Source organism: Gymnogyps californianus, chromosome 7 (genome assembly GCF_018139145.2).
Source record: "Gymnogyps californianus isolate 813 chromosome 7, ASM1813914v2, whole genome shotgun sequence".
Lineage (NCBI taxonomy): Eukaryota > Metazoa > Chordata > Aves > Accipitriformes > Cathartidae > Gymnogyps > Gymnogyps californianus.
The window spans coordinates 41,441,617-41,465,620 of NC_059477.1; the positions used below are offsets into that span (position 1 = coordinate 41,441,617).

General features: G+C 41.2%; 1 protein-coding gene across 3 annotated transcripts; it reads right to left on the bottom strand.

The window, feature by feature from the left end:
- Window positions 1–1,650: 1,650 nt before the first annotated feature.
- ORC4 (origin recognition complex subunit 4) lies at window positions 1,651–23,653 on the bottom strand. 3 transcript variants are annotated; one of them, XM_050900368.1, is made up of 15 exons: window positions 22,829–22,848; window positions 22,405–22,495; window positions 22,015–22,086; window positions 19,628–19,704; window positions 17,797–17,887; window positions 15,160–15,235; window positions 14,667–14,752; window positions 11,907–11,955; window positions 11,250–11,401; window positions 9,242–9,415; window positions 8,816–8,902; window positions 5,012–5,120; window positions 3,574–3,669; window positions 3,419–3,486; window positions 1,652–2,169 (listed from the first exon to the last, which is right to left on the bottom strand). In XM_050900368.1, exons 3-15 carry the CDS (start codon window positions 22,084–22,086, stop codon window positions 1,981–1,983), a joined length of 1,326 nt encoding a protein of 441 aa, XP_050756325.1. In that variant the 5' UTR covers window positions 22,405–22,495; window positions 22,829–22,848; the 3' UTR covers window positions 1,652–1,980. The 3 variants fall into 3 exon arrangements, with proteins under 3 accessions (XP_050756326.1, XP_050756327.1, XP_050756325.1); XM_050900369.1 differs by lacking the exons at window positions 22,405–22,495; window positions 22,829–22,848 and adding an exon at window positions 23,621–23,653 and having other exon boundaries at window positions 1,651–2,169; XM_050900370.1 differs by lacking the exons at window positions 22,015–22,086; window positions 22,405–22,495; window positions 22,829–22,848 and having other exon boundaries at window positions 1,651–2,169; window positions 17,787–17,887; window positions 19,628–19,693.
- Window positions 23,654–24,004: the final 351 nt, after the last annotated feature.

A 24,004-nucleotide genomic window follows, 5' to 3' on the forward strand; every position in this document is an offset into this window, starting at 1 on the left:
ACTGTTCCTGCCATTCCAGGGCCCTGCTAAGGCCTGAGTCATGGGGCGGGCCGGCCGCTCCCTCTCCCTGGAGGGGCAAAGCCACCACTTCTCTGCAGGCTTGGTGCCTGAGCACAACCCGGGGGGGGCCACGCACAGCAGCGTGGGGCTCTCTGCTAAGCCGGCTGGAGGGAGAGTGCCCAGCATTTGTCCTTTATCTGAACTGGGAAGTCAGCCACCTTTCTCCCTTCTCAAAGTGTCCAGTCTGTGGCCATGGTGTAACCGCTAGTCTGTTAAGAGTGGGCTATTTCTTTTTTCCAGCCTGCATTATTGCTACTGCCAAAGGCTGCACTACCCCAGTACCACCGCCTGCAGGGTAAGTACCGGTTTTCCAGAGCACTGGGAGCAGCAGCCCCTCTCTGCCACCGCTCCCCCAGCCCCCTCCAGTTGTTAAATCGGATGACCGGACCAAGGGTGTGAGCAAAGGCAGGGGCCGGGGGAGCTGCTGCTGACACCGGTTCCGTCAGCGCTGCTGCTGTGCAGAGCCCGGTGTCGGTGTTCCTGAGCTGGCACGTGCCGTCAGCTGTTTGTCTACAGCTCGTTCAGCCAGGCACGATGACAGCGAACTCTCATAAAAATAACTCTCTCCCAAGTGAACTGCAGGCACTGCCTTTTAATCACGTCTTTCCCACCTCTACTCTCTGGTCAGCGAGTAGCGGATAACCCCTTCCTTCCCATTTTAGAAGACCACCTTGAATTACATGAGCTACGCTGAAAGGTGAAGAGTGTTGTGGTGGCTGAATAAATACTTCTCTTCCTGGAGAAGTACTTCTGCAGAAAATCTTGCAACAACTTTTTTATTTCTAGTTTGCAGTAGCGTTCCGTTCTAATAGCGGCACAGAGGTTGGCTAAGCCCTCACTTACAGGGACTAGATCATAAAGTTCTCCTAGTCCTGTTACTTGCCTGCTTTTCAAAGCACGGCTCTTCTCTCTGAGCTGTGCAGTTGTGTAGGCAGTATCTTTAACGAAGCAGCAAAGAGAGCAAAATAAACGACCCTTTGGCTGGAAAGCGGGGCTTTGCATGAAACCAGAGAGAAGAACACTGAAACTTCTCCAGCTTTTTGACAGAGCGATGCCCCTGGGCTGCTAGAAACGCACATTACATCCCACGGGCTTTAGGGGAAGGGGGAGCTGAGCCAGCTCCCTCTTTGCTGAGGACCGAGCGAGCCCTCAGCCCTTCTGCATCGGCCTTTCTGAAACGGAACAGGAGGGTTAAAGTTCAGCACGTCCCTCCCGCCTTCCAGCCACCACCGTAAGCAGGCTCGCACGGCTCCAGCAGCCGGGCTTCACACACCGCTTCCTTCACCATAACCCTCACCGGGGAAGGAGCGTACTTCTGACACCGCATCTTGGAAGTACAGATATCGTATTCTCCACCTTCCGTACAGATCTTTCACTAGAACAGCTGTAAAACCAGTTTCTCACCCCGCTGAGTGAACTAGAAGCTAATCACTGAAGCTAGTCGTGATTAAAGGTTTAAGTAAATTTTCTATGTCAAGTCAAATTTGAGAACTAAAAGTACACTAAGTAAGTACGAGCTTTAAATGGCATTAGAGATTGAGAATTCACAGACGAGACCCCCAGCCGTGAGCGGCAGCACGCCCCTGAGCCGGTGCCTAAAGCAGTTTTAATCCGAGACTGAGAAACTCTGACAAGCCTTGATTTCTGCACAGCGGAAGTTGTGCACGAGAGGAAGAGCTAGCGCTGCGCTGAGCTGCCCGAGCAGTGTTGTCTTCTAATGGCCATAAATTTGACTTCAGCAGTAGAGTTCCCCTTAAAACACAAAATCCCAGATCGATCAGCAGAGCACAGCAAAGCAAGCTTCTTCCAAAAATTTATTAATCTGAACACCCTCCTGTGGGCAGACATTACATCTTCCAGCATTTACAGCTAACCCCAAAAGTTTTGAGGCAGAAAGTGATGCTGCAAGCTCCAAAAAGTTCACAGCCAGCTGAGCGATGACGCCGCCCACTGCTTGACGTCTGTCGGGCAGTTGGGATACGCTTGCAAAGCATCCATGATTTGATTATTGTCCAAAAGCAGTTTCATTAAGAGGTACTCTCTCTGAGCACGTACCGATGGTCGCTCTATTGGTTTTACTAATTCCAGTTGTAGTAAATGTTCAAATGCCTAAAAACAAAAGAAAAAAGAAAAAAAAAAAAAAAAGAGGAGATGGAAGCTAACACCGTTCCGGGCTGTACCGCTCGTTTTGAATGGCCTGCGAGACGGTGGTTTGGCGGAACCCCATGATGCGTGCTCCCAGCAGACAGACATTAAATGCCAGCTCGGTTTTACCTTACCCCCTTTTGCAGAGATAGCAAAGCACATCAGCTACGTGAGCTGAAGCAGAATTCGCTTTTCTTCTGAAAAGAAATAGTATTTGAAATCTGGCGTACGTGTCACGGACTGGGAATGGCTTTGTTATTCAGGGAAACAAACTGGAAGAGTCTGTTACAAGCACACAGACGGCCCTACAGAATTTCCCGTTTAAGCGCATTTGAATAACGTCGAATCGGAAAGCAAGGCCGCTCAGCTTAAAAGTTGCAAGACCGGGCGACAGCTCTGAGCGCTGCACCGCCGGCCCTTGGGTTCGGTTCACGAGCTGCAAACGCGGCGCTGGCGTGCCCAGCTGTGGGACGGCCACGCTGCCGCCGCGTTACGCCCTAGGGCCGGAGCCCCGAGCAGCGCCCGCCACGGCCAGCGTTAACGGAGCGACAGGCCGTGGCCCAGCAGGCCAACGGGCAGCAGGTCTGTAACCGGAACGCTGGTTTCAGTTTGCGCTTCCGACTGTAGTTGGTTGAGGCAAACCCAGCCGTATTAGGCGACAAATCGTATTCTGCGTACCAGTCAGACCTACTGGGACTTGGATTAAGGAAAACAGGTTTTTGGTGCGGTAAGATTAATTGAAATTTTGGAGACATCACTTCTAAACAGCAGAAGTGAACGAGCAAGCTGAAGGTACCTACACACGTACGCAAATCTCTCCTTTGGAAGCTGTTTCTGATACAGTCAGTCCTGCTGAACCCCAGTCCTAAATCAGTTAAGCTTACTTGAAAGAAGGTCCTCACGCTGGTACTAAACTCTTCCAAGGATAACTATTTACCAGCTCGGCGCAGCCTTGAGCTCCCCGCCCCCGGGAAGGCGGAGGGGGGGTGCGGGAGGCGAGCGGCGGTGCCGGCGGCCAGGCGCTGCCCAAACCCACCGCCCCGGGTGCCTGCTCCAAGAGCGGGGGGTTCCCACCACCCTGAAGCGCCCGGTCTCGGTTCTAGGGCTGCATGAGACGCCTCAAATCTGTGCGCTAGGAAAAAAAACCACAACACACCCAACCAACATCTAAATACTTTACAATAAGAAAAAAAAAATTGCATTTCAGGCTTACCTTCATGACAACGGGCTTTTCGAAGTTGTACATACAATGCGCCTTCCTTTGCATGAACTTCTGGAATTCTGTATCAGTAATAGGGGGAAAAAAAAAAAGTTAGTTAGGGGAAAGTAAATGATTTCGTGTTTGTAAAGTTCACGCATTTCTCTCACCGTTGTAAACCATCTGGAAGTTAAATGGTTCTCCTTCATAAACATCATTTAAGTGTTTCATAGCTATAATTAGGCAGATTTCCAGGACAGACAAACCTAGAGGGAAAGACAAGAGTTCTAAATATTTCTCTTCAGCATATCAGAAACGCAAGCAGTTCACATACTATTTTTATTCCTCCATTTTTATACGCTGTAGGCCTCACCTATTTGTGTTATGCATCTTCATAATGTAAAAAAATGCCAGAATTGGAGAGGCTAGATAAGAGAACATTAGTTTTCCAGACATTTGAAGCAAGACTGTTAAGAAATGGGCTGCTTCCATCAGAAAGCAAGAAACTGAAGTATAAAGAAAAACCATCATTGCAGATTGTATGGCATGACACAGAATTTTTAGCAGCACGAAGACAATCTCCCTGCTACTGTATAGCATGTCATGAAATGAGAGGTTGAAGCGGTTATTCGCTATTCAAAGCTAAAGAAGTGTCACAGCGAATTAGCTCCACGGTACTAAGGAGACTTTGAGAATCACAGGGCCAAGCCAAAGCAAAACCTGTAAAATCTGGGAGCCATAAAGAAGCAATGGGATAAGCTAACTTTTCCTGATCAGGGAAGTAATTCCTCCTGTAGCTATATTTAGGCTTAGTATCATCACCAGGAGACATTTATTTCTTCTCACTGTTTGCACACATTCCAAAAGGCTTATCAGAGAAAACTTAAGCGTAGTGCTCAGTACATCCCATCCGCCGAGCTTCAGAAAGGGAGAACCCCCGGACCACGCAAAGGCAGCCGCAGCGCGCCGCAACACGCTCGAGGAGTCAGCACAGCATTAACGGAAGCTCAGTTAAACGCAGGTAAGCGCATGCCGCCGTAGTTCTGAGAGTACGGAATTCAAGCGCACACTCAAATTTTGCACATCTCCAAGCACAGACTATTGCAATTCTCAGAGGGTTTATTGCAACAGCTCCCAGCCAAAGCGTCTTCAGTATCCCCCAGCTCCCAGCACCAGGAGGAAGAGGTCAGCATCTTCCCTTCCTCCACCATTTAAACGGGACAGAAACACTGCCCAGGCTGGTTCCTTTGCCCAGGCTACCGGTGCTTTCCCTGGCTTAGCACCGCAGCACCACACAAGCTGTCTGGTACCGACAGCTGTAAGCCGGCATCGTAGCAGTGCGCTGCCCGAGCTCCCCGCGTAGCAGGATTTATATCAACTATCGTGTAACTCCATTTCTGGTTTATGCGGCATTGTTACATCCGCGCACACGTAGGAACGCAAATGAGCGGAGAGCAGACTCCACGGGCGGAGGTATTCCCTGCGCAGCTCGTATCAACAGGGGACACTGCCCTATACAGTCCCTCTTGCATCAGGAGAAGTTCAGGGAGGGACCTGACACATTCCATACTCCTAAGAAACATTTGGGAGGAAACAGCGGAGCTTTACCATGTACAATATTTGCTTTTGAGTCCATTCTATACTGCTTGCTTGCCTCGTGAAGATCTGATGCAGTGATAAGTGGGTGATGCACAGTAACGTTACTTACAGCAAGCATCTAAAAATAAAGCAGAAGACAATTTTCATTTAATTACTAATTACCAGACATACTTTCTACTTGGAGATGGAATGCAGAAGAACACATTTCCCCTGGAGTCACCTACTGGAAACATTAACGAATAAACCCTGCACACACAGTAGGCTCACACTGAAAACCTTGTAAATAGCTGGTAGCTACAACTACATTTTGCCAGGAAGGTTTTCCAGGCTTAAAAGTTTAAAGCCTCCTCACTAGAGGAGATAAACACTCATTAACTTGTTTATATTAATTTCAATGGATTAGCATACTTCAGGGATTGCTGTAAGAATGACTTCCAACTGTTTTAAACATACCTTTGCACACAGAGCTACAGCATACTCATGTCACTGAAAGTGCTAGCAAAGTGTCTGAAGGCACCTCTCAGCTCACAGAATACGAGTTACCCCTTCAGAACATTTGCTCAAGTCTCACCTGGTTGCAATCTGAACCTTTAACAAATCTTCAACTACCTGTCACCGAAAGGGAGTTTTGAACAAATGTAAGTTAATAAATACGTAGTTAACTGACCTCTTCTGACATCGCTCTTTCAAAGCTATTGATTATCCACAAGCCCTTACACAGCAGTAGGCACGCTGCCCTGACCTTCGCTTGCTCTTTAGGGCTTTAAGTATCTGCCTTGTAAATACTTTGTAATTTAATATTCATCAACAGAAAAAATGGCTTTTAGTGACTACCTCCTACTTTTGCAGGTCTGTGTGATGAAAACCTGCTCATGTCATCTGTTTAATTGAGGTCTTTCACTGAGAACATCTAATGCTATCTACCACCAGTCTTCTCCAGTCCTCCTTCTCTCCTTACAGGTGTCACTGTAACAGCCTCAAAAAGCTGCATGATCATTCAGACTTCCAAAGGCACAGAATGAGGTTTTATACTATAAAGGCTAAAGGGAATTTGGATGGGGAAGAAAGGGAGGGTGAAGAAACGACAGCCCCAAGTCACTAACAGACATGCAAAATGGAAAGAAGTAGAGCAAACACAGCAGTATCGCTTGTAAGTCACTGCCCCCTCTGCTTCAGGGCCAGTGAAATTTGTGAGTAACAGGTAACTACACCGAGCAGAGCCTGGAGCACCGAGCATCCTCTGGTTTACCAGGTTCAGAGGCAGACAAACAGCTGATTGCACAAAGTCACCCATATGAGAGAAATCACGGGGAAACAGCATTTACCAAAAGCAAAACTAGATTTTACCGGCTCAGTTATGAGCTATCTAGTTCTACTCACATAAAAAATTACTTATTTTACTTTGCTAAAAAACTCAACTTGTTCGATTCTTCCAAGCTTCTCAAGGTTTTGCACAATACCATTTAGGGTACTGCAACAGGAAACAGATACTAAGTTTCCATTGAAAACCCATGTGTTCATCTGACAATGCAAAGCGATGGGGAGCACTAAGTGTAATTTAAAAATAGCTGGTCATTGAAAACAAGTCCTTGCTACCCAAAAGCAGGTAATTAGCAAGAGCAGCTCCAGTTCTCGCTACCACCACAGTGCCCATCACAGAGCTCCTCTCACCAGCTCAAATGGCAGACTCCTACGGATTTTTCAAAATTAAAGAAAAATTCATCCTGCAGGGCAATTAATCCACACTTCAGCTAATACAAAAAAAAAAAAAATAGAGAAGTGCCAGAATCTGTATGATACACTTTTACGAGCAAGACAACTTCAGAGTGAAAAAGCCCCTTTACTAAAGGGAAAATTCAGAACATGCTGAAGAAAACAATTAGGAACTTCAGCCTCAGCTCTGACACACCTTGGAGCTCAAAGGGAGGCTATTCCAATAGCCATCAGCTCTTTTTCTGGCATTCATTCAAGCCACAGAGACAGAACTGGGTGCCCTAAACTAGAAATAATCTGCAATCTTGTAACGAACTCAAGTAAACGGAGGACTACCAAAAAGAGGACTCTGACCATGCTCTCTGTTTCAGAACTAGAGCAGGACGTCCACGATCTGGTTTTCAGAGTGGCTCTAAACTCCGTGTTGGGAAAAGCTGTCAGCACTAACGAGTCCAAGAACAGCCCACCACAGAGCTGAAGGTTAAAATCTGAATACTTGCACAACACAAGATAAGCAGGTACGTTTAGCGGGCTTTTCACACTGACGGAAGCACACAGATATTTTAAGATGGTTAAATAAGTGTTACTTATCATCTGTAATGAATGTTATTGCGTTCATATTAACTGTGTTAAAAAACAGAAGTGAGGGAGGCAGATGTAAAAAAAAAAAAAGAGACCCTCCAAGAGAGCCTGACCACACGCTAAGCTTCAGCTCATTTGTCATGATAGAGGGAAGTTCACTGTCAGCCTTACCTCCCACTTACTGAATACAGAAGCCTTCTCTCAGAGTTAACAGGAAGGCAGCAGTCGAATTTTCCTCCACACAGTGAGGAGGCCTTCCTTCTCTCCCCTAAGATAACTGGGAAAGGTTGAAGCTACCAAGTAAAATTCTGAAAGCTTCCTCAGGCCTTTGATGCCAGATAACATGGTCATTCGGAAGATCAGAATTAACTTCTGTCTCAGGATTTCTAGGGATTAGTAGCCTCAAGCTTCCAGCACCTCAAGATTTAAAAGATTAAGATCACATTTCCTGGACTAGCGTCACAGTAACGGACAAATTCAGGACAGCATCTGGGCTACCTGAATTGCTCCGTGTATGAAACCAGCTCTAGAAAACAAAGTGGTGCCTAATCATACAGTTCATAAAGTGATTTTATCTGATAATCTGCATAAGAAGAAACTGGAAGTGATAAAAGAAAACAAAAGCATTTCCTTTGCGTAGATAACAAGACTGTAGATATATGGGAACGCTCCTACTGAAGACGTATCCAGGAGCAAGTAGTCCATAAATGCCAGTAATCTGTGCTCAGGAGCATCGTAGCAAGTGCAATGCTTTAGGAAGAAGGAGGAGTGGAAAGAGGGATGACAACAACAAATATTTTAGCTCTAAGTGACAGTTATTCCAAATGCAGCGCCGTGTGCTTTTACGTTGAAAGTGCATATACCTACGCAGAGAGTTATTCACGAGTAGCTCAAGAAACAGGCCAGGAACACAGGCAAACCCTAACAGTGTCAGGAGGACAAAGTAGAGAGCATAAAATGATGCAAGAATACAGTAAGAGGCCATAGTAAAAAAAAGGCACCAAAATTTATTGATCTTCTTCAAAGATGGACATTGATGAAGAGAAGCAGGTTTAGTATAGTGACAGATTTAGTGAAAGAGGAGGAATGGAGGAGTATTTGGCTGCCACAACAGACTTAAAGGTAGAAAAAGTAGGTTTCAGGACAAGCAGTTTTCAGGATTCACCAGCAACCAAAAAGAATCTCAGAAAGGAAAAAATATTTTGAAAGTATTTCACCTACAGTTTTGCTTTATAAATGGAAAGACTCGGCAAAAGTTATTTTAAATACCAAAAACCCACCACCATTTTAATTAAACAGTACACCCTCACAACATAACTGCTACAGAAATTGGAACTACTCAAATTCATTAATAAAGCATGGACTGATAAAGCATGCAAGAAACCAGTACTGTCACAAAAGCCCACTCAATGAAAAGATGTTTCAAGTAAAGCTCAGCTAACTGGCTTGAAAAACACAAGTGTTGTTTACCGATTATTGTAAATCAAGAAGATATTATATACATATCCAAATACATACCAACAGCAAATGAAGTGAGCGCAGATCCTTAGTGTAGTGAAAAAGGTTCTGCAGCATGTCTTGCACAGTTTTATCCTCTGAGAGATGCTAAAAAAAAAAAAAATGTAAGTGATATTTTAATCATCTCAGCGAATCATTTCATACTCACCTCAAAAAACACCAGTTAGCTAACTTTCAGAAAGCGCTCAGCTTACACTTGACAATACAATTCTTCACGTCTAACCTTAACTTTCTGGTCTTTTTTGTGACACTTCTAATTTTATCTCCAGACTTCAATAAGCAAAGATTCTCTACCATAATTTGATTTATTCCATATCAAACTCAAATAGTGAAAGGAAATACTAATCTTAGGTAAAGGCTTTACACTTATAAACTAGCCTTACTTTACAAGTTTTACTAAAACCAAGTATTAACAGCTTTGAATACCTGAACATTATTATTCCATTTTTGTGCAAAAGACTCATCAGGAAATTCAGCAGGAAGAGAAAGCTGTTCCTTGAATATCCTAATGTATTGTTTAAAATCAAAGGAATTCATCAAATATATCTGTCGGTGAGAGAACCTTGATTTTACTCTCTTCTCCAAGAGCTCCAGGATATCCTTGTTAAAAAAAGTAAAAATAATAATTAAAAAAGGCAGATGCATTTAGTGCATTCTTTGCTACAGTAAAAACTACAAAGAGAAAACACCCAAGTAAATCATGTTGGAAAAAAAAGAATTATTAAATTCTCAGGCTTAAAATGTTCTAACAAGACCCTTGCTAATTATTATAATTGATATGCCTTGAAATGCCTAACAACTAGCCATTTATCCAAATCATGTGATGCACTACATCATAAAGGATAATTAGTTGCTAGGATACCCAGCAAAATTTCTCCATAGATTATGTAAATATTTCAGTTACTTAAGTCTGCATTCAAGATGTATCATGGCTCTAGACAAGTTGTGTATTTAGTAGATACATAGGTTGGCAGCTGTCAGTTCACATGCCTTTTCTCAGACTGAAAGCATCCAGCTTAAAAAAAAAAAAAAAAACAAAAAAACACTTAAGAGCCAATATTTATCTTCTAAGATTGTCACACAGAACTAAGCAAGTCTGCCATCAAGTTGTTGGTTGAAGATAATAGAGAAAAGCTTACTTTTCTCAGAACACATAGCAATAGACTCGCATCAGAAACAAGCTGTGGGATTCATCCATTGAGAGAAACACAGTACTATTCCCCTACCTTATACTGGGACAGGATGATTACACTCCTAGTTTCTAGGAATTTTGGGTGGGCCTTTTTGTTTTCTAAGGGTTTGTTTTATGTTGGGTTTGGTGTTTTTACTTGCACCAGAAAAAGGCTTTAAGAATACTGAAATTCCTCACCAAAAAGAGAGCAGTAAAAGTAAAGAGAGCGCCAATAGTGGAAAATATGAAGACCACTTTTGATTTAGAAGTCACATGCAACAGGGACCAGTGATTTAAAAAAAACCTCAGAAGCAACAGCTATCACAACCACGGTACAGCCTCTGAAGACTCTACCTTAATTACATTCGAAAGCAGACCAATACAGGGTTCTAACTAATGGGTGATGAGGATACCAGACTCAGGACAGTAACGAAGCAAAAGAAAAGATTGTAATTTACTAAATCAACTATTAACTATTCTATTAACTTCCAGAAATTTGCCCAGCTAAATATCACCTAAACCCAATCAACCCCAGATTCAGGCTTCGATGAAAGATTTTAATTATTCTTCTTCTTGTCAGAACCATAAACTGTCAATCCAGTTTATTGAGAAAAACAGTATAATTTTTATAAAGTATCAGCTTCCATAATGTTACAAAGTTATTATTTCACAGTATACACATAATCTGTCCACAGTTCCCTACAATGTCACTGTAAAAATCACAACAAGTTTAACATGGATCCTAAACCCATTTTGAACATGCTAATATTATAGCAAAAGTGCCCTACTGAAGTGTTTGCTTAAAAAAAATTCCTTGTCCTCAGAACAATGATTTCAACACTGTAGGTTAATACAAGTCTGTTCTTAGCAACTGCTGACCAAGAAACTGAGATGCCCAGGAGCCTCTCCAAAGACTGAACGACAGTATAACATAGAACAGCCACGTGGATAAATATGGCTCTTCTGCGGTAATACAGGACAACAGCCTTGTGCCTCCTTAGAAATGTAAACCTGCTCCTCTAGCAGTAAAACTGAAGGCTTTGCAGTTTTTTGGTCATCTAAGTTTACTCTCAGCACAAATTATTATTTTTTTTTTTATCCTCCCCACCCCCCTTCCCAATTAAGAAGTCAGAGAAATGGGTAATTGAGAAAAGTCTCTTAGTAAACTAAGTAAGGTTCCAGGAAAGGAGAAAACATTCCAACGAAGACAAAAGTCTCTTTAAAACAGCTAAAAACTTTGAACGAGAAAGCACAATTTCTTACCTGTCTACATGTAAGTCCAATAACTGTTACTGGAGTCTGTGCTGACTGGGATATATCAAAGAGGTTATAGAGCAGCGTCTGATTCTTGTGATGAACAAACAAGTCAAATTCATCCAGTATAAACAAGACTGGACAACTGCTAGTTCGATTTCCTGAGATAGCAATTTTAAAAGTTAGTATGGTAACATCATCATCAGACTTCCATCTCTACAGCTTTCACATTTTCCGGTTTTAACAATTTACATATTTTCTTTTAGCTATTTCACTAAGGCCTCCTTTCACGTATGTATTGCCACAGTAAAAAGAAAAATACACTGAAAAATTGGTAAGGTTTTGTAGTATTCTGCCAAGCATCATTTCTGGTTGCAACGGAAGACAGGCTTCTATGGCAAATTTAAAAAAAACCCACTATTTTTAATAGCTTCAATCTGGATAAAAGAATCTCTCCTTCATAGCTGACCATCACATGCAAGCCTTTACGGCATCAGTTATGTTACGTATATGTTTGTATTTTTCACATTATTTTGTAACCAGGACACATTCTTGGGCTAGACTTCTTCATACCACTTGTACAAGTACATGAAAAAACATGTATATGCTAACTTTTCAGTCAAGTGACACACACACTGCTTCAGAACAGGGGCTACTAGTGTTTACCTTTCCTTAAAGCTTCAAGAAGGAACGCAAGATTTTCAGCAAAACTGCCCTACACAGAGAAGAAAAAAGTTTCACAATAGATTTTCAATGTCATTCTCAGAATTGTGCAACTACATCAAGTTCAGGCATGTAACAAAGGCCCTCTTCTTCTAAAACCCTGCTTTCAAAACCAGTGCATATTCGAAAATTTACAGTGTTACTTCATGTTGTATAATCATAACCTCTTCAGGACAAGAAAACTGATAGCTAACTCTACATTGATCCACTTTTTTCCACTCTGAAAACCCCAAACTAATTGCCTCATACAGGCAAAAATTAGTGATCAGAAGAATGTCTACAATAAGCTAAATTTAGAAGTAGCTTTAGCTTTCCTTAAATAGCTACTGCATACTCATTTTCCATCTACACACATGCAAAAACTGCCACCTAACGTGTTCCACTGAGAATGATCAGTATGCAGTTTTTTAATTTGCAACCTTATTAGATAGATGAAAGCATCGAACATTCATGACAGAAAACAATGAATTGCTATGACCATCCTGCTTCAGTTACACACACATTTACACACTCTGAAACACACAAATTGTGAGATGGGAAATAACTATAACTGAAGACCACAAGCCCTATCAAAGAAGGCAGCAAAGCCAATTTACTCCCTGAATGTGAGCTGCAGAAGCTAAGAAAGGAAAAGTTTCTATGGGGAGAAGTAAGGACATTCCTGCAAATCAGTATGTGTCCGCACCCGTGTGCAAACAAAGGGATTAGATGGCTAAGAGCTTAAAGTAGTACTCCACAATAACTTAATGGGGAAAAATATAGGGGAATTAAGCATATTTAAGTCCAGTTTTGCCCCCAGCATTTTTGGTAGTGGAACTTTGGACCTTGAAAGGTTGTTCTAGTTCTCTGTTGAAAAGACAACTCATTCAAACAGCTAGGCTGAAATTAAATACTTGCTATTTCCTTTTATTACTGCAGCTGTATTTGGGAAAATTTTAGCTCACCACCAGAAAGGCTTTTCCATTCTCTGTATCTAAAATCATTTGCGATAAGTAAGAAACCAAAGCACAGCCTAAGAAGCAAGAGTTTCCAAAAGATAATAAAGCCTAATAAATACAATCTACACTTCATCTTGTATTCCACACTAACCTAGTTCTCTGGTTTCTCTTAACTAAAGTAGTAACATCTTATCTCTTTTGCTTTCCAAATGCAACTGATGAAAATAAACCTCATCTATTGAGATTTCACCTTTCTCCCCTCTCATAATTCTGCTTTAGCCACTTGGATCAGTATTACACGACTCACAACTGTGTAAACTCTGCCAACGTCAAAGGCCCTATCTGGGAGGAAAGGAGGAGACGATGCTCAGAAGGACCTTCTGTCGTACCAGAAGATGGCCTCTCAAGAACACTCACTGAATAACAGGCAACAACCAGGGTAGCTCAGATCACTAGCCTAAGTTATTTCACACTCAAGTGACTGAAATGTAATCTGAAAGCACTTCAGCTATTCTCTTTATTACTGACTTTACTACTAATGTAAATGAGTTTCTTATCTTTGGGAAAAGGTCAATAGAAGCAAATATTTTAATAGAAATTCTATGCAAAATGAGAGCTCTAGGAAGCCTGGGTAGATTTCCCTATGAACTAGAAAAGGTTGCAAACATACTAAAGATACTGCTTTTTGGCTGGTTAACTTGCTGTCGTGGTTTAACCCCAGCCGGCAACTACGCACCACACAGCCGCTCGCTCCCTCCCCCCACCCAGTGGGATGGGGGAGAGAATCGAAAAAAAACCTCGTGGGTTGAGATAAAGACAGTTTAATAGGACAGAAAGGAAGGAAAAATAATGGTAATAATAATAATATGACAATAATAATACTAAAAGAATTAGACTATACAAAGCAAGTGATGCACAATGCAATTGCTCACCACTCGCTAACCGATGCCCAGTTAGTTCCCGAGCAGCGATCTGCCCCTCCCAGCCAGCTCCCCCCAATTTATATACTGGGCATGATGTTCTATGGTATGGAATATCCCTTTGGCTAGTTCAGGTCAGCTGTCCTGGCCGTGCTCCCTCCCAGCTTCTTGCCCACCTGCTTGCTGGCAGAGCATGGGAAACTGAAAAGTCCTTGACTTAAGCACTACTTAGCAACAACTAAAACATCCATGTGTTATCAACATCATTCTCACACTAAATCCAAAACACAGCACTGTACCAGCTACTAAGAAGAAAATTAACTCTGTCCCAGCCGAAACCGGGACACTTGCTTACTCTTTCTCTTGAAATGTTAAAGCCAATGTTTCCAAAACACTCTACCCCTCTGAACAAAGTCTCTTTGGAATGCTTAATGTTTGTTTCATTTAGAGGCTTGAAGGAAATGTTAAGAGAGCCTTTCCATTCTTCCTCCTTCTCTAAGTCAAAGTCGATGGTTTTTGGAAAAGTATCAGGACACATTAATATTGCTCAACTAGCAAAATGTAACGTTCAGCACTTGTGTAGAACACGAGTATTTGTTGGAATGCTTGAAGCGTTTGTAAAGCAGGGTCTCCACAGGTAAACACTGCCACAGTTCACTACTGCCATCAATTATTAAATATTTTAAAAGAGAAAGCTTTGAGAAGACTGAGCCAGCCCATTGCAGTTTTGCTAATAAACTCTCAAAGCCCATTCAGTCACAACAAGCCGCGTTCTATAAAGCTAGTTTTCTAGGCAAGGATTTTTGAGGGAGATAAGCGAAGAGTATAATAAAGTTGATACTTACAAAAACTTTATCCCCAACCACATTTTCCAGGTGCAACTGTCTGGTGATCTCCTTCAGGGCCACTTTATCATTAGTCTGCAGAAGCCCTGAAAGAAAGTGATTTTTCATGAAGAATTGGCAGTTCTCCTTCACTCCACGAGGCCATGTCTACAGCCACTAGAAACTTATCCAGAAGCTTCTCTCCATTTCCAGGTTACAAAGCTATGCCTTTTTATAAATTAAGACTAGACAGTGATTTCCCATATGTAAGAAGTTACTTAAAACAATTTGGTCACAACTGAACTGATTTTAACAATTTGAAAAGTCATTAAAAGCACAAAAGTTCCCTTTATATAGAGACACACAAAGAAAGGAAGGCATTTTAGAGCTCACAGACAAATGTGTCCGTAATAAAGGCTAGATTACAACTGCTGAAACCAAAATTTTTGTTCAGTACACACAATATATAACAACTGAATATAACATAACATTTCAATAATGCTGTATTACTTGCCATTCAAATGAACTTCCAAGAGGTTCTCTCTGACTTGTTTCATTTCTGCGAGCTCTTTTAAGACATGATTTAGTAACTAGGAAAAAAGAACATAATTTCTTTATAAGAAGATTTATATATTAACTGTAAGAAAAGTGTACAAATGGATATTATCAGATAGGAAACAGTATGTGCAGTTTCATTAGGTAACAATGTTTTTGAGTATTTTCAAGACTAAAATACTAAAATGACAACTTCGCATTCACTATCATGACTGTAGCAATTACACTTGTTCTTTCTGCTGAATTAGTAGGGAAAGAAATATAAAAATAACTCCAGTATTTTAGACACTCATTTTTGGGGGTAATATCTAGGGCTTTTGCCTTAATGAAAAAAAGCTTTACGAGTTTGAGATGTGAGAGAATTTGTCTCTTGAGTTAGTACAGTATTCGGCTTCATTGCTTCATTATATGCCGTAGAACAAAAAAATCTTTACTTTAAATCTTTAAAGACACTATGCTTATTCTTTTCCTCTTGAAGTTAGGAAGTATGAGACAAAATTAAATTGCACATAATTACATCAACTACTGCTTATAAAACTTAGGTCCATCAAGAACTTGTTCTTCATAAAAGTCATAAGGAACTTGTATTAAAATACATATAAGCAGATGAAACGTTAACTTTTCATTCCGTTGCTGCTACTTCGCTTTTGCTTCCTCAGCTGAGAATTTGCAGCTCCCATCTATGGGTATGCATACATACATATATACTTCTATACACACATACAATTTTCTTGTCTCCAGCCTTTTTTTTTTGAGAACATCTTTCACTTGATATAGAATAAGAAAATCACTCATTTTGCATATGTGATTTGCTTACTCATATTCTGGGAGGAAGGATCACAAATTTTCATCTTCACTATCCTTATGTACAAGGTTTGGAAGAAAACTTAAATAATAAAAATAGTTTGAGTTTTGGTGATTGGGGGGGGGCACGTGGTGTTTGAGGGATCATTCTGTTGTGGATTTTTTAAAAACTTTCACATTTAGTTCAATTTGCTTGCAGTATAGAGCTCATCTACACTTTTCTATTGATACTGTATTTAGAAGCAGATGCAGTTAGACTCCTACTACAGGTGCCAACATTTACTATGTGGATACTTGGAACAAAAAAGCTTATTCCCTTGGTTTCTGAAGTTCATGCCTAATAAGCAGTGCCCAATGCTATCCATTCTGGCTAGGCCCTTATCCAACAATCTCAACTGTACCTTGAAAGTCTACATTGCAAATACAAGAAAATCTAAAAACTATTTTCTGCACTATGAGAGTGCTTGTTGCTTACTTACAAATCTGTAAATCTAATAAAGGAAAAATAAACTCCAGTTCAAGACTAGCAGGAAGTACGTAAGTGGAGGAATCCTTATTTGCCACTGGTTTATCAACTCTTTCCTCACCACCACTCCATAGTATGTTGGCAATTATCCTCCTTCTGAAGCATCACGGGTAACAGAAGAAAGTAACAATACTAACTATGTTTGAAATGCAAAACAAGAAAGCTATCAACAAATTGGCAGAATGATTGGTGTCAGCTGTATCATGGATATGTTTACCATCTACTAATTTATTTCTATTCAACTGTATTTAAAAGCTTGAAGGCCACTTGCTTTAGCACTTGGGAAGACTTCCGAAGTAATTTTTGGAATTTTTCAATCTTGAATACTTTTTGCAGTAACAGCCAACCTATCTATCACGTTATATACTCATGTAAACATAAAAGACTTAAATGTTTGCATAATATTGAAGTATATAACACTTAAGTTAGACGTCATCCCTCCACATGCCTCAACTAAAAAGAGTTCCTTTAAAATACAAAACCTACACTTGTAAACTAGAACTACCATACAATATTCTACCTCCTAGCAATTCAGGTAACAATATTCTCTGACACCTTTAAAACAGGACTAAGATACCTTACTATTCTTTACATATAAACAGCTATGTAGAAATCCACCCCTTAGTCTACTCTTACAGTTTTTGGATGCCTTTTCAGTCATTTTTACAGCAGAGGCCCAATAGCAATAGCAGGTTAACTTTTAAAGAGTAAGTAAAACGTGGCTTTAGTTGCAAAGATGAACTCCTCTGTGGCAAGAACCATCAAAGAATTGTAACAGGAGAAATGCTGAAAGAAGGCAGAATCTATGATGTAGTCAGATCACTGAACAACAAGTGCAACTTGTTCTGATAAAATTATTTCCATTTTACATGTTTTGGGTACCTGCAGCGTGTCATGAAACCTGGTGAAGACACGCAAAGAATTCCAAAACCATGCATACTTCTGCAAGTCATGGTGAGGATGGACGGGTACACGCTTTTGTCAGCTGCGCATGAAGCTATTCCATTTTACAAAATCACTAGGAACTCAGCATTTAAAAAATTTCAGAAGATTGTTAGGAAATCAATTTCTCCATATTGTTATTCAACAGAATTAGCTCACAAGAAGTCCTAGAATGTTTTGAAATTATATATAAAGAATGAGCAATTCTCTCTTTAAAAACAGGCAGAGATGAAAATTTAGCTCCAAAAGCTCCCAGGACTTCAGTGACGTTATCTACCTCATGCTTAATTTGACCTTGTATAAACTTTTAATACATGTTTATACCGCAGTCTTTCCTGATCCTCGGGGTCCAATAATGAGGGCAGAATTACTTTCTCCATGAACTGTAGTTCGTTTCAGCAGTTCCAGCAGATGTCTGTGTTGACAACAGCAATAGGTTAAAAACTTCAAACCAGACAACATTCACTGAAACTATGGAAAATGCAAAGAATCTTTAGAACATAAAAGAGAAAACTCGATACCTTTCAACTTGCTCTCAGAGCCAACACTCAGGGCATGCAAAATGTAATACAATGAAGTACAAAAGGCTGAGTGATCAGATCTCTTAAAATATTTTAAAATACTAAAACATGCAGAAGTCGGGAGTATCACTAATTCATAAAGTTCTACAATTCTCCCCCATGAAAAGACAGACTTCAATAATTATTTCTTTCTTTAAAAAAAAAAAAAAAGATTGCTTTCTGTGATACCACTATAGTTCACGAAAAAGGAAGACTGGCAAACATATTGAAGGAAAACTTTGACACCAGTAAAAATTAATAATCTACTGGAATATATTCATTTTGGCAATCTTCATAAAATTGATTATATGCTAAATTTAGGCACTCAAAGCTTGTGAACAGTAACAGCAATACTGAACTTCAAGTTCATATTCTGTTCCCACCCAAAAGAAGGAAAAAAGAACAACTTTAAATTATCTTCAGATAGACTTATCACCTAGTACCACATTTAAAGTACTTATAAAAACTACTGACACTTCCAATTCCCAAATGTTTATAAATGTATACATTTAATATGCTTTTTTTACTTAGAATATTGACATCATGCAATTGCTTCTAAAGGAGTGATAATGCCATCATGGCACAGCTGTAGCAAATGCATCTGGTTTTGTTCACTATTTGAGAGCTAACCATGGCCAAGAGCCCTGAGACATCTTGGGAAAGAAAAACTAAAAGCTGGGAAGTTCATTGTGTTTTCTCTCCAGTGTAATTCATCAACAGTGGCATATTAAGTAGAAGACAGCCTGTATATTGTTTTTCAGAATTCCAGTATAAAGAGGGGAGGCTTATTTCGTAGAATACTAACATCATAGAAATAAATTTTCTCACAACAACAATAAACATGTCTACATGAGCTCTGCATGTATATTACAGTACACTTTTTCAATAACAGAAATGTTATTCTCCTTCCTGTAAGGGAAAGGAAACTAACGCCCACATCAGGTGATTCAACTGGCATAAAGTTACTCTTGGAAAAATTGATTGTTTAAAACAAGTTCTTTAGATACATGTTTGTTATTTTCAGAATTTGACCTGCATCTGTAAAAGGATTAGTATTAGGATAGCACTATTGTCACTATAGGTCCCTTCTTCCTAACTCTAACCTCCACATCTGGATGACCCCAGGAAGTACGTTTGTTTTTAAATATAGGTCTCTACTTCAAGAAACATGATGCTGGCATCCAAGGCTTAAGATTTACTTTGAACACAGCTTACCAATAAACAGGAGAAAATCTGAAGTAAAAATAAAGATTCACAACGAGAATTTAACTTTTTGCTTGGTCAGGTCATTAAACATAGCCTTAGAATATGCACTAAAAGTATCTTTCAGGCTCAAGAAAAAGCGTTTCAGGAATTACAGATTTGAAACAAGGACAAGAAATCCAAAACTCAGAGCCTGACAAAACAGCAAGCAACAGTTGTATAGAAACCTCTTAAAATCTGAGGCAAACAATTTTCAGAAGCATTGCACTGCAAGTCATTTAAGCCTGTATAATTTAGAAAAACAGAGGTAGCAGAAAATTCTGACTTCACCTGATTATTTTTCTACTGTGGCTAAAGTAGAAAGTACTTAGTATTTGAGTCTGCTCACTCACCTGTACTGATGTTCAATCCCAAACAGTTTTCCCGTGGTACAATGGTGACAGAATCTTTCACGTAAAACTTTTTGCACCTACGGATATAACAAGACAGAAAGAATGCTTGGTGCTTCAAACACCAGAATGTACCAATGATGTAATGACTGCAGTAAAATAATAGTAAAATACACACATTTCTGCGGTGTTACAGCTACTCTGTAACACATAAGCTTTATTGTCATCCATGATACTGGGTCTTGAAAGTAAGAATAAAGTTGCAGTAGGCAGAATATTTAACAGACTCTTTTGTAGCAGAAAAGAGAAAATCCAATACAATGATAGCAAACGTGTCTTTGGTCCCTTCTGCTACAGTTTCTTTCGTTCACCCCCAAAGGGATGTTATACTTGTCACCAAAATTAGGGTAGTAGTTCATCTAATTCATAGTTCTAACTTACTGCGTAATACAGGCAAGAAAACACTTACCAGCTGACCTAAATAAAAAATAACCCACTTAGTTATTCCCCCAAATCCTCAGTGAATACACTTTTTGCACCACTCGCAACAACGTCGCAGCCTACCGCCTTCAAACATTAGAAAGTATCAAATGTACAGCTTCCTTGAAGATTCAGTTCAGATACCTTGTTCCTAAAAGGTGGGGAGGGTGGGGGGGTGGGAGGGGAGGCAGGAAGTAGTATGAAACTGAAGCTAACATATTGCTTACAAAGGATGGAATGAAGTCTATCCAGTTTGATTATTATATAAAGCCCTGAAGCCCTTCAAATTGCACAGTGAACATAGTTACTTTAACTACTAATTTGGATGTACTGCTTGGGATATCTTTAGATATACGTCTGCACTGACTTCTGTTTTCCACATTAAGAACTGTTACTTAAAATTGTATCTTCAATTCCCAAACAGCATCATAGCAGATTTCTTCCTACCACTTGACCAGCAGCATGCAAATTGGACAATCCTAATTTTTAGGAATTTACAGGACTCCTACTTCTCCCCATCCCTCATTTAAGCTATCCTAAAATACCTGCATACTCCATCCTTTTGTAACGCTTGGTGTCCAATTTAAGTGCTCATTGTCAAGAATTTCAGAGATTAAATTGCAAACTGTTAATGAAGTGATCTTCCTTTAAAATCACATTTGAGCACCTTGCCTTTCAGTCCATTTGACCTAAAAACTAACTATACCATTATCATGCACATCTGTGTCACTGTTTTTACACTCTCTTAATCAGAGTTGGCCCATCTTCCCCCCATTTGGTTTTTCCTCTACGTTCTTCAGTTGCACCTCTTAACTGAGTCCTTTTTCATTTCTGCTGAATCCTAAGAAATAATGAAAAAGTGCAGCGTTCTATCCCATGTAAACATATACTGAGGCAATACTGTACCCCAAATGTTTTGCGTTTCTCTCACCTTAGGTAGCAGTTACTCATTCACGCCTGTTTTAGCTGATCAGACACTGTTTTGAGGTACATTACTAACAGGCTTTTAGTACCTTGAAAATATGGCTTCTTCTAACGCTTAGCTGATTTATAATTCACGATGGAATTATCACCATCAGCGCTAGGTGTTTGGTTTAAAAATAAATATATGCAGATGCATCTTTGTGAAGTACTCCTCAGCAAATCCAAATAACGGACAGAAGAACAATAAAAATCTATTTTGCTAATAATTCCACTTTATGAATACGTGAGCTGTGCTTGTATACTTGATTTTTCAGTTACTTTTTCTTCTACTGAAGTCTTACTGATTTAATTTCCAGATTTATTCTGTTTTAATGAACAGTCAGCATTCTCCATCCACAAGTGAAAAGGTTTTCCTCCTATAAAGGGATTTTATAGGTAAATGGAGGAAAGATATTAAAGTATAAGAAATCACTGAACCAGAGGTAATTCACTACAAGATGCATCACAGTTTTTAAGTAGCCAGTTTGAGAAAACAGAAGAATAACCTAAAAAAAAAACCAAAAAACCACCTGAAAAATTATTTGGCAGCTGCTGTCCTGCCTATCCCAGGCTGTTAAAAAATTCACCTAGCTCTGATTCACCCTACAAACTGGAAAATGAAGAATCTGATTAGATAAAAATAGATTTATGCAAATCTGTTGCCACAAAAGGCTGTAAAAGTGCAAGATCATCCTTTACCATTTTTATTAAGACTCCAAAAAGCAGATCATTACTATAAGACTTGAAGCAAGCAAACATCAGGTGAGAAGCTGAAAGAATTACAGAACATAAATACAAAAACCATTTACAGCCCTAGAAATTACATCAAGTATCTGTGCATGCCTTTTTAACTGGTCTAGTAAAAAACTATAGAACGACATGGATGGCAGAGGATGGGAAAGTTTCATAACTTAAAAACAATGTCAGCCAATAAAGATGTTACTAACCTGTGAAATGCACTCTCCATTTGCTCCACTGCTCTCCTTCGACTTACGTTTACTCATTGCAGAAGTTTTCATCTTTAAATAAGAAAGACAACATAAAAGTTATACTAAATTACTTTGTTTTCCAAATAATTGTTAGTCAGAAACCTTACTCAGATGTTAGTAAACTAAGTTTAGTACAGCAAACACAAGACAGTTGCTCATTTGTAAGAGCTTAAGTTGTAACGAACATCGTTTCTTAACTGATAAAGATGTAGTAGTTCACCTTACTAGTAAAAAAAAAAAAGACTGAAGCATTTTTAAGTCATTTCTGATTAGATGAAAGCCATGTTTACATACAAGTTCTGAACAGCATTTGCTTTAGGACGCTTTTCAATACAATGCAAACAGTACCTAATGCAACTGACATGGAAGTGTTTCTTCTTCAAGTTTTCTTCCAAGTTTTTCTAGCAAGTTCTTAACGGCAATGATGACATTCACAAGTCTGTGAACGACATACTAAGTTCCACTAAGACAGCACAGCTACACACAAGCGGATCTCACACAGAACCAGGAGTGGGACAGCTCACACGTTTACACTTCAGATACGTTATTGTGAACAACCAAATCAATACTCTTCAAGTAGGTTGTATGAAGAAGTGACATTTGTACACCTTCTCCTCTGACCAACCACAAAGTGTAATTTGTTCATTTTAATTGCATTTAAGATAGTTTGAAACAATGTATTTATGTTTCTGCAGCTGGAACAAGCTACAGGCACATGGTAACATGTTAAGTCACGACAATTAAGTTTTTATAGGAACAATTGGCTATGCACCTTTATACTGGTGCAGCTTATAACAATAACCACAGTGCCTCTCTAGATGAGCAGCATGACTAAAACCCAATTCTCCTTCTTTGTGCCAACAGAAAGCTTCCAAGACTTGCTCTGCAACAATTTACGCTTATTTTAGCACAGCCATTTCCCTCTTCTCCCAGTTTTGCTCCTTCTGTTGTAAGGCCAGCATCGTTCAGTCCCCTGGCACAGCAGCTATGCCTGCAAAGGACGAGACTGGCTGCTGAAAAAATACATAATTGAAGTATTCGGTACAGAAGCAGATGCACAGGAGCGCAAGGCACGGGCACACAAAGCTGGAGAAGCCGAACCGAAGCCATTAGATTAACTAAACCGGAGTGCAACAGCAACAAGACTACCGGCCGAGGAGCATGCCCGTTCCCGCTTTTTATCCGGGGCTCGGAAAGTTACCCCGAAGCACCGCAGCCATCAAGTGCTGCCCGCTTCCGCCACTTCCAACCCAAAAATCCCCCCGGCCGCGCCGAGCGCCTTGTGCGCTCCCAGGGGGAGGCGCCGCTCCCGCCTGGCCCCCCGCACCGGAGAGACGCGCGGCAGCGGCTCCGCGGCCTCCAGAGACCTCCCGGTGGGGCGGCCCGGGGACGCGGCCGTTACCCCTTTCGCAACCCAAACCCCCGGAACCCGCGGCGCTGCCAGAGCTCGGGGGAAGGGCGGGGGGCGCATCCCCACCTTTCCCGGCACCCTCCGCACCGGGGGCGCCCGGCTGAGGCGGCGAGCGGCCTGGCCCCCCTCCCGCTCCGCCCGCCGCTCCCTCACCTGAGGCGGCCGCGGCAACCGCCGCCCTCGCGCGCCCGCCCGCCCAGCTGCCGCGCTCCCGGCAGCCTCCGCGCCGCCCGCCCCGCCCCCCTCACGTGACCACAGGCTTCCCTTCCCCCCCTCCCCTCTCCCACCCCTTCCCCAGCCACCCCCTCACTTCCGCCCCGGCCTTCCCCGCCACTTCCTTCCGCCCCGCAGCCGGATCTCCTTCCGGGTGCGCGCGGCGCGCGCGGCCCTGTGGGAAGGCACGTCCCTCCCTCTCCCCCCCCACCACCCCCCCCGCGGCCTCCCGAGCTCCCCCGGGGCGCATGCGCAGTGGCTGCCTCCCCTCTTCCTCCCCGGCAGCGCCGGAGCCCCAGCAGCCGGAGCAGCAGCAGCAGCTGA

What these genes read in the sequence shown, in the direction of transcription:
- ORC4 (XM_050900369.1), bottom strand. Translation starts at nt 22,086, where the DNA reads ATGAAAACTTCTGCAATGAGTAAACGTAAGTCGAAGGAGAGCAGTGGA. An exon ending in ATGGAGAGTGCATTTCACAG is followed by an intron (nt 19,705 to 22,014) that starts GTTAGTAACATC and finishes TTATATCCGTAG; the next exon opens with GTGCAAAAAGTTTTACGTGA. An exon ending in TCTTGAAGCTTTAAGGAAAG is followed by an intron (nt 11,402 to 11,906) that starts GTAAACACTAGT and finishes TTGCTATCTCAG; the next exon opens with GAAATCGAACTAGCAGTTGT.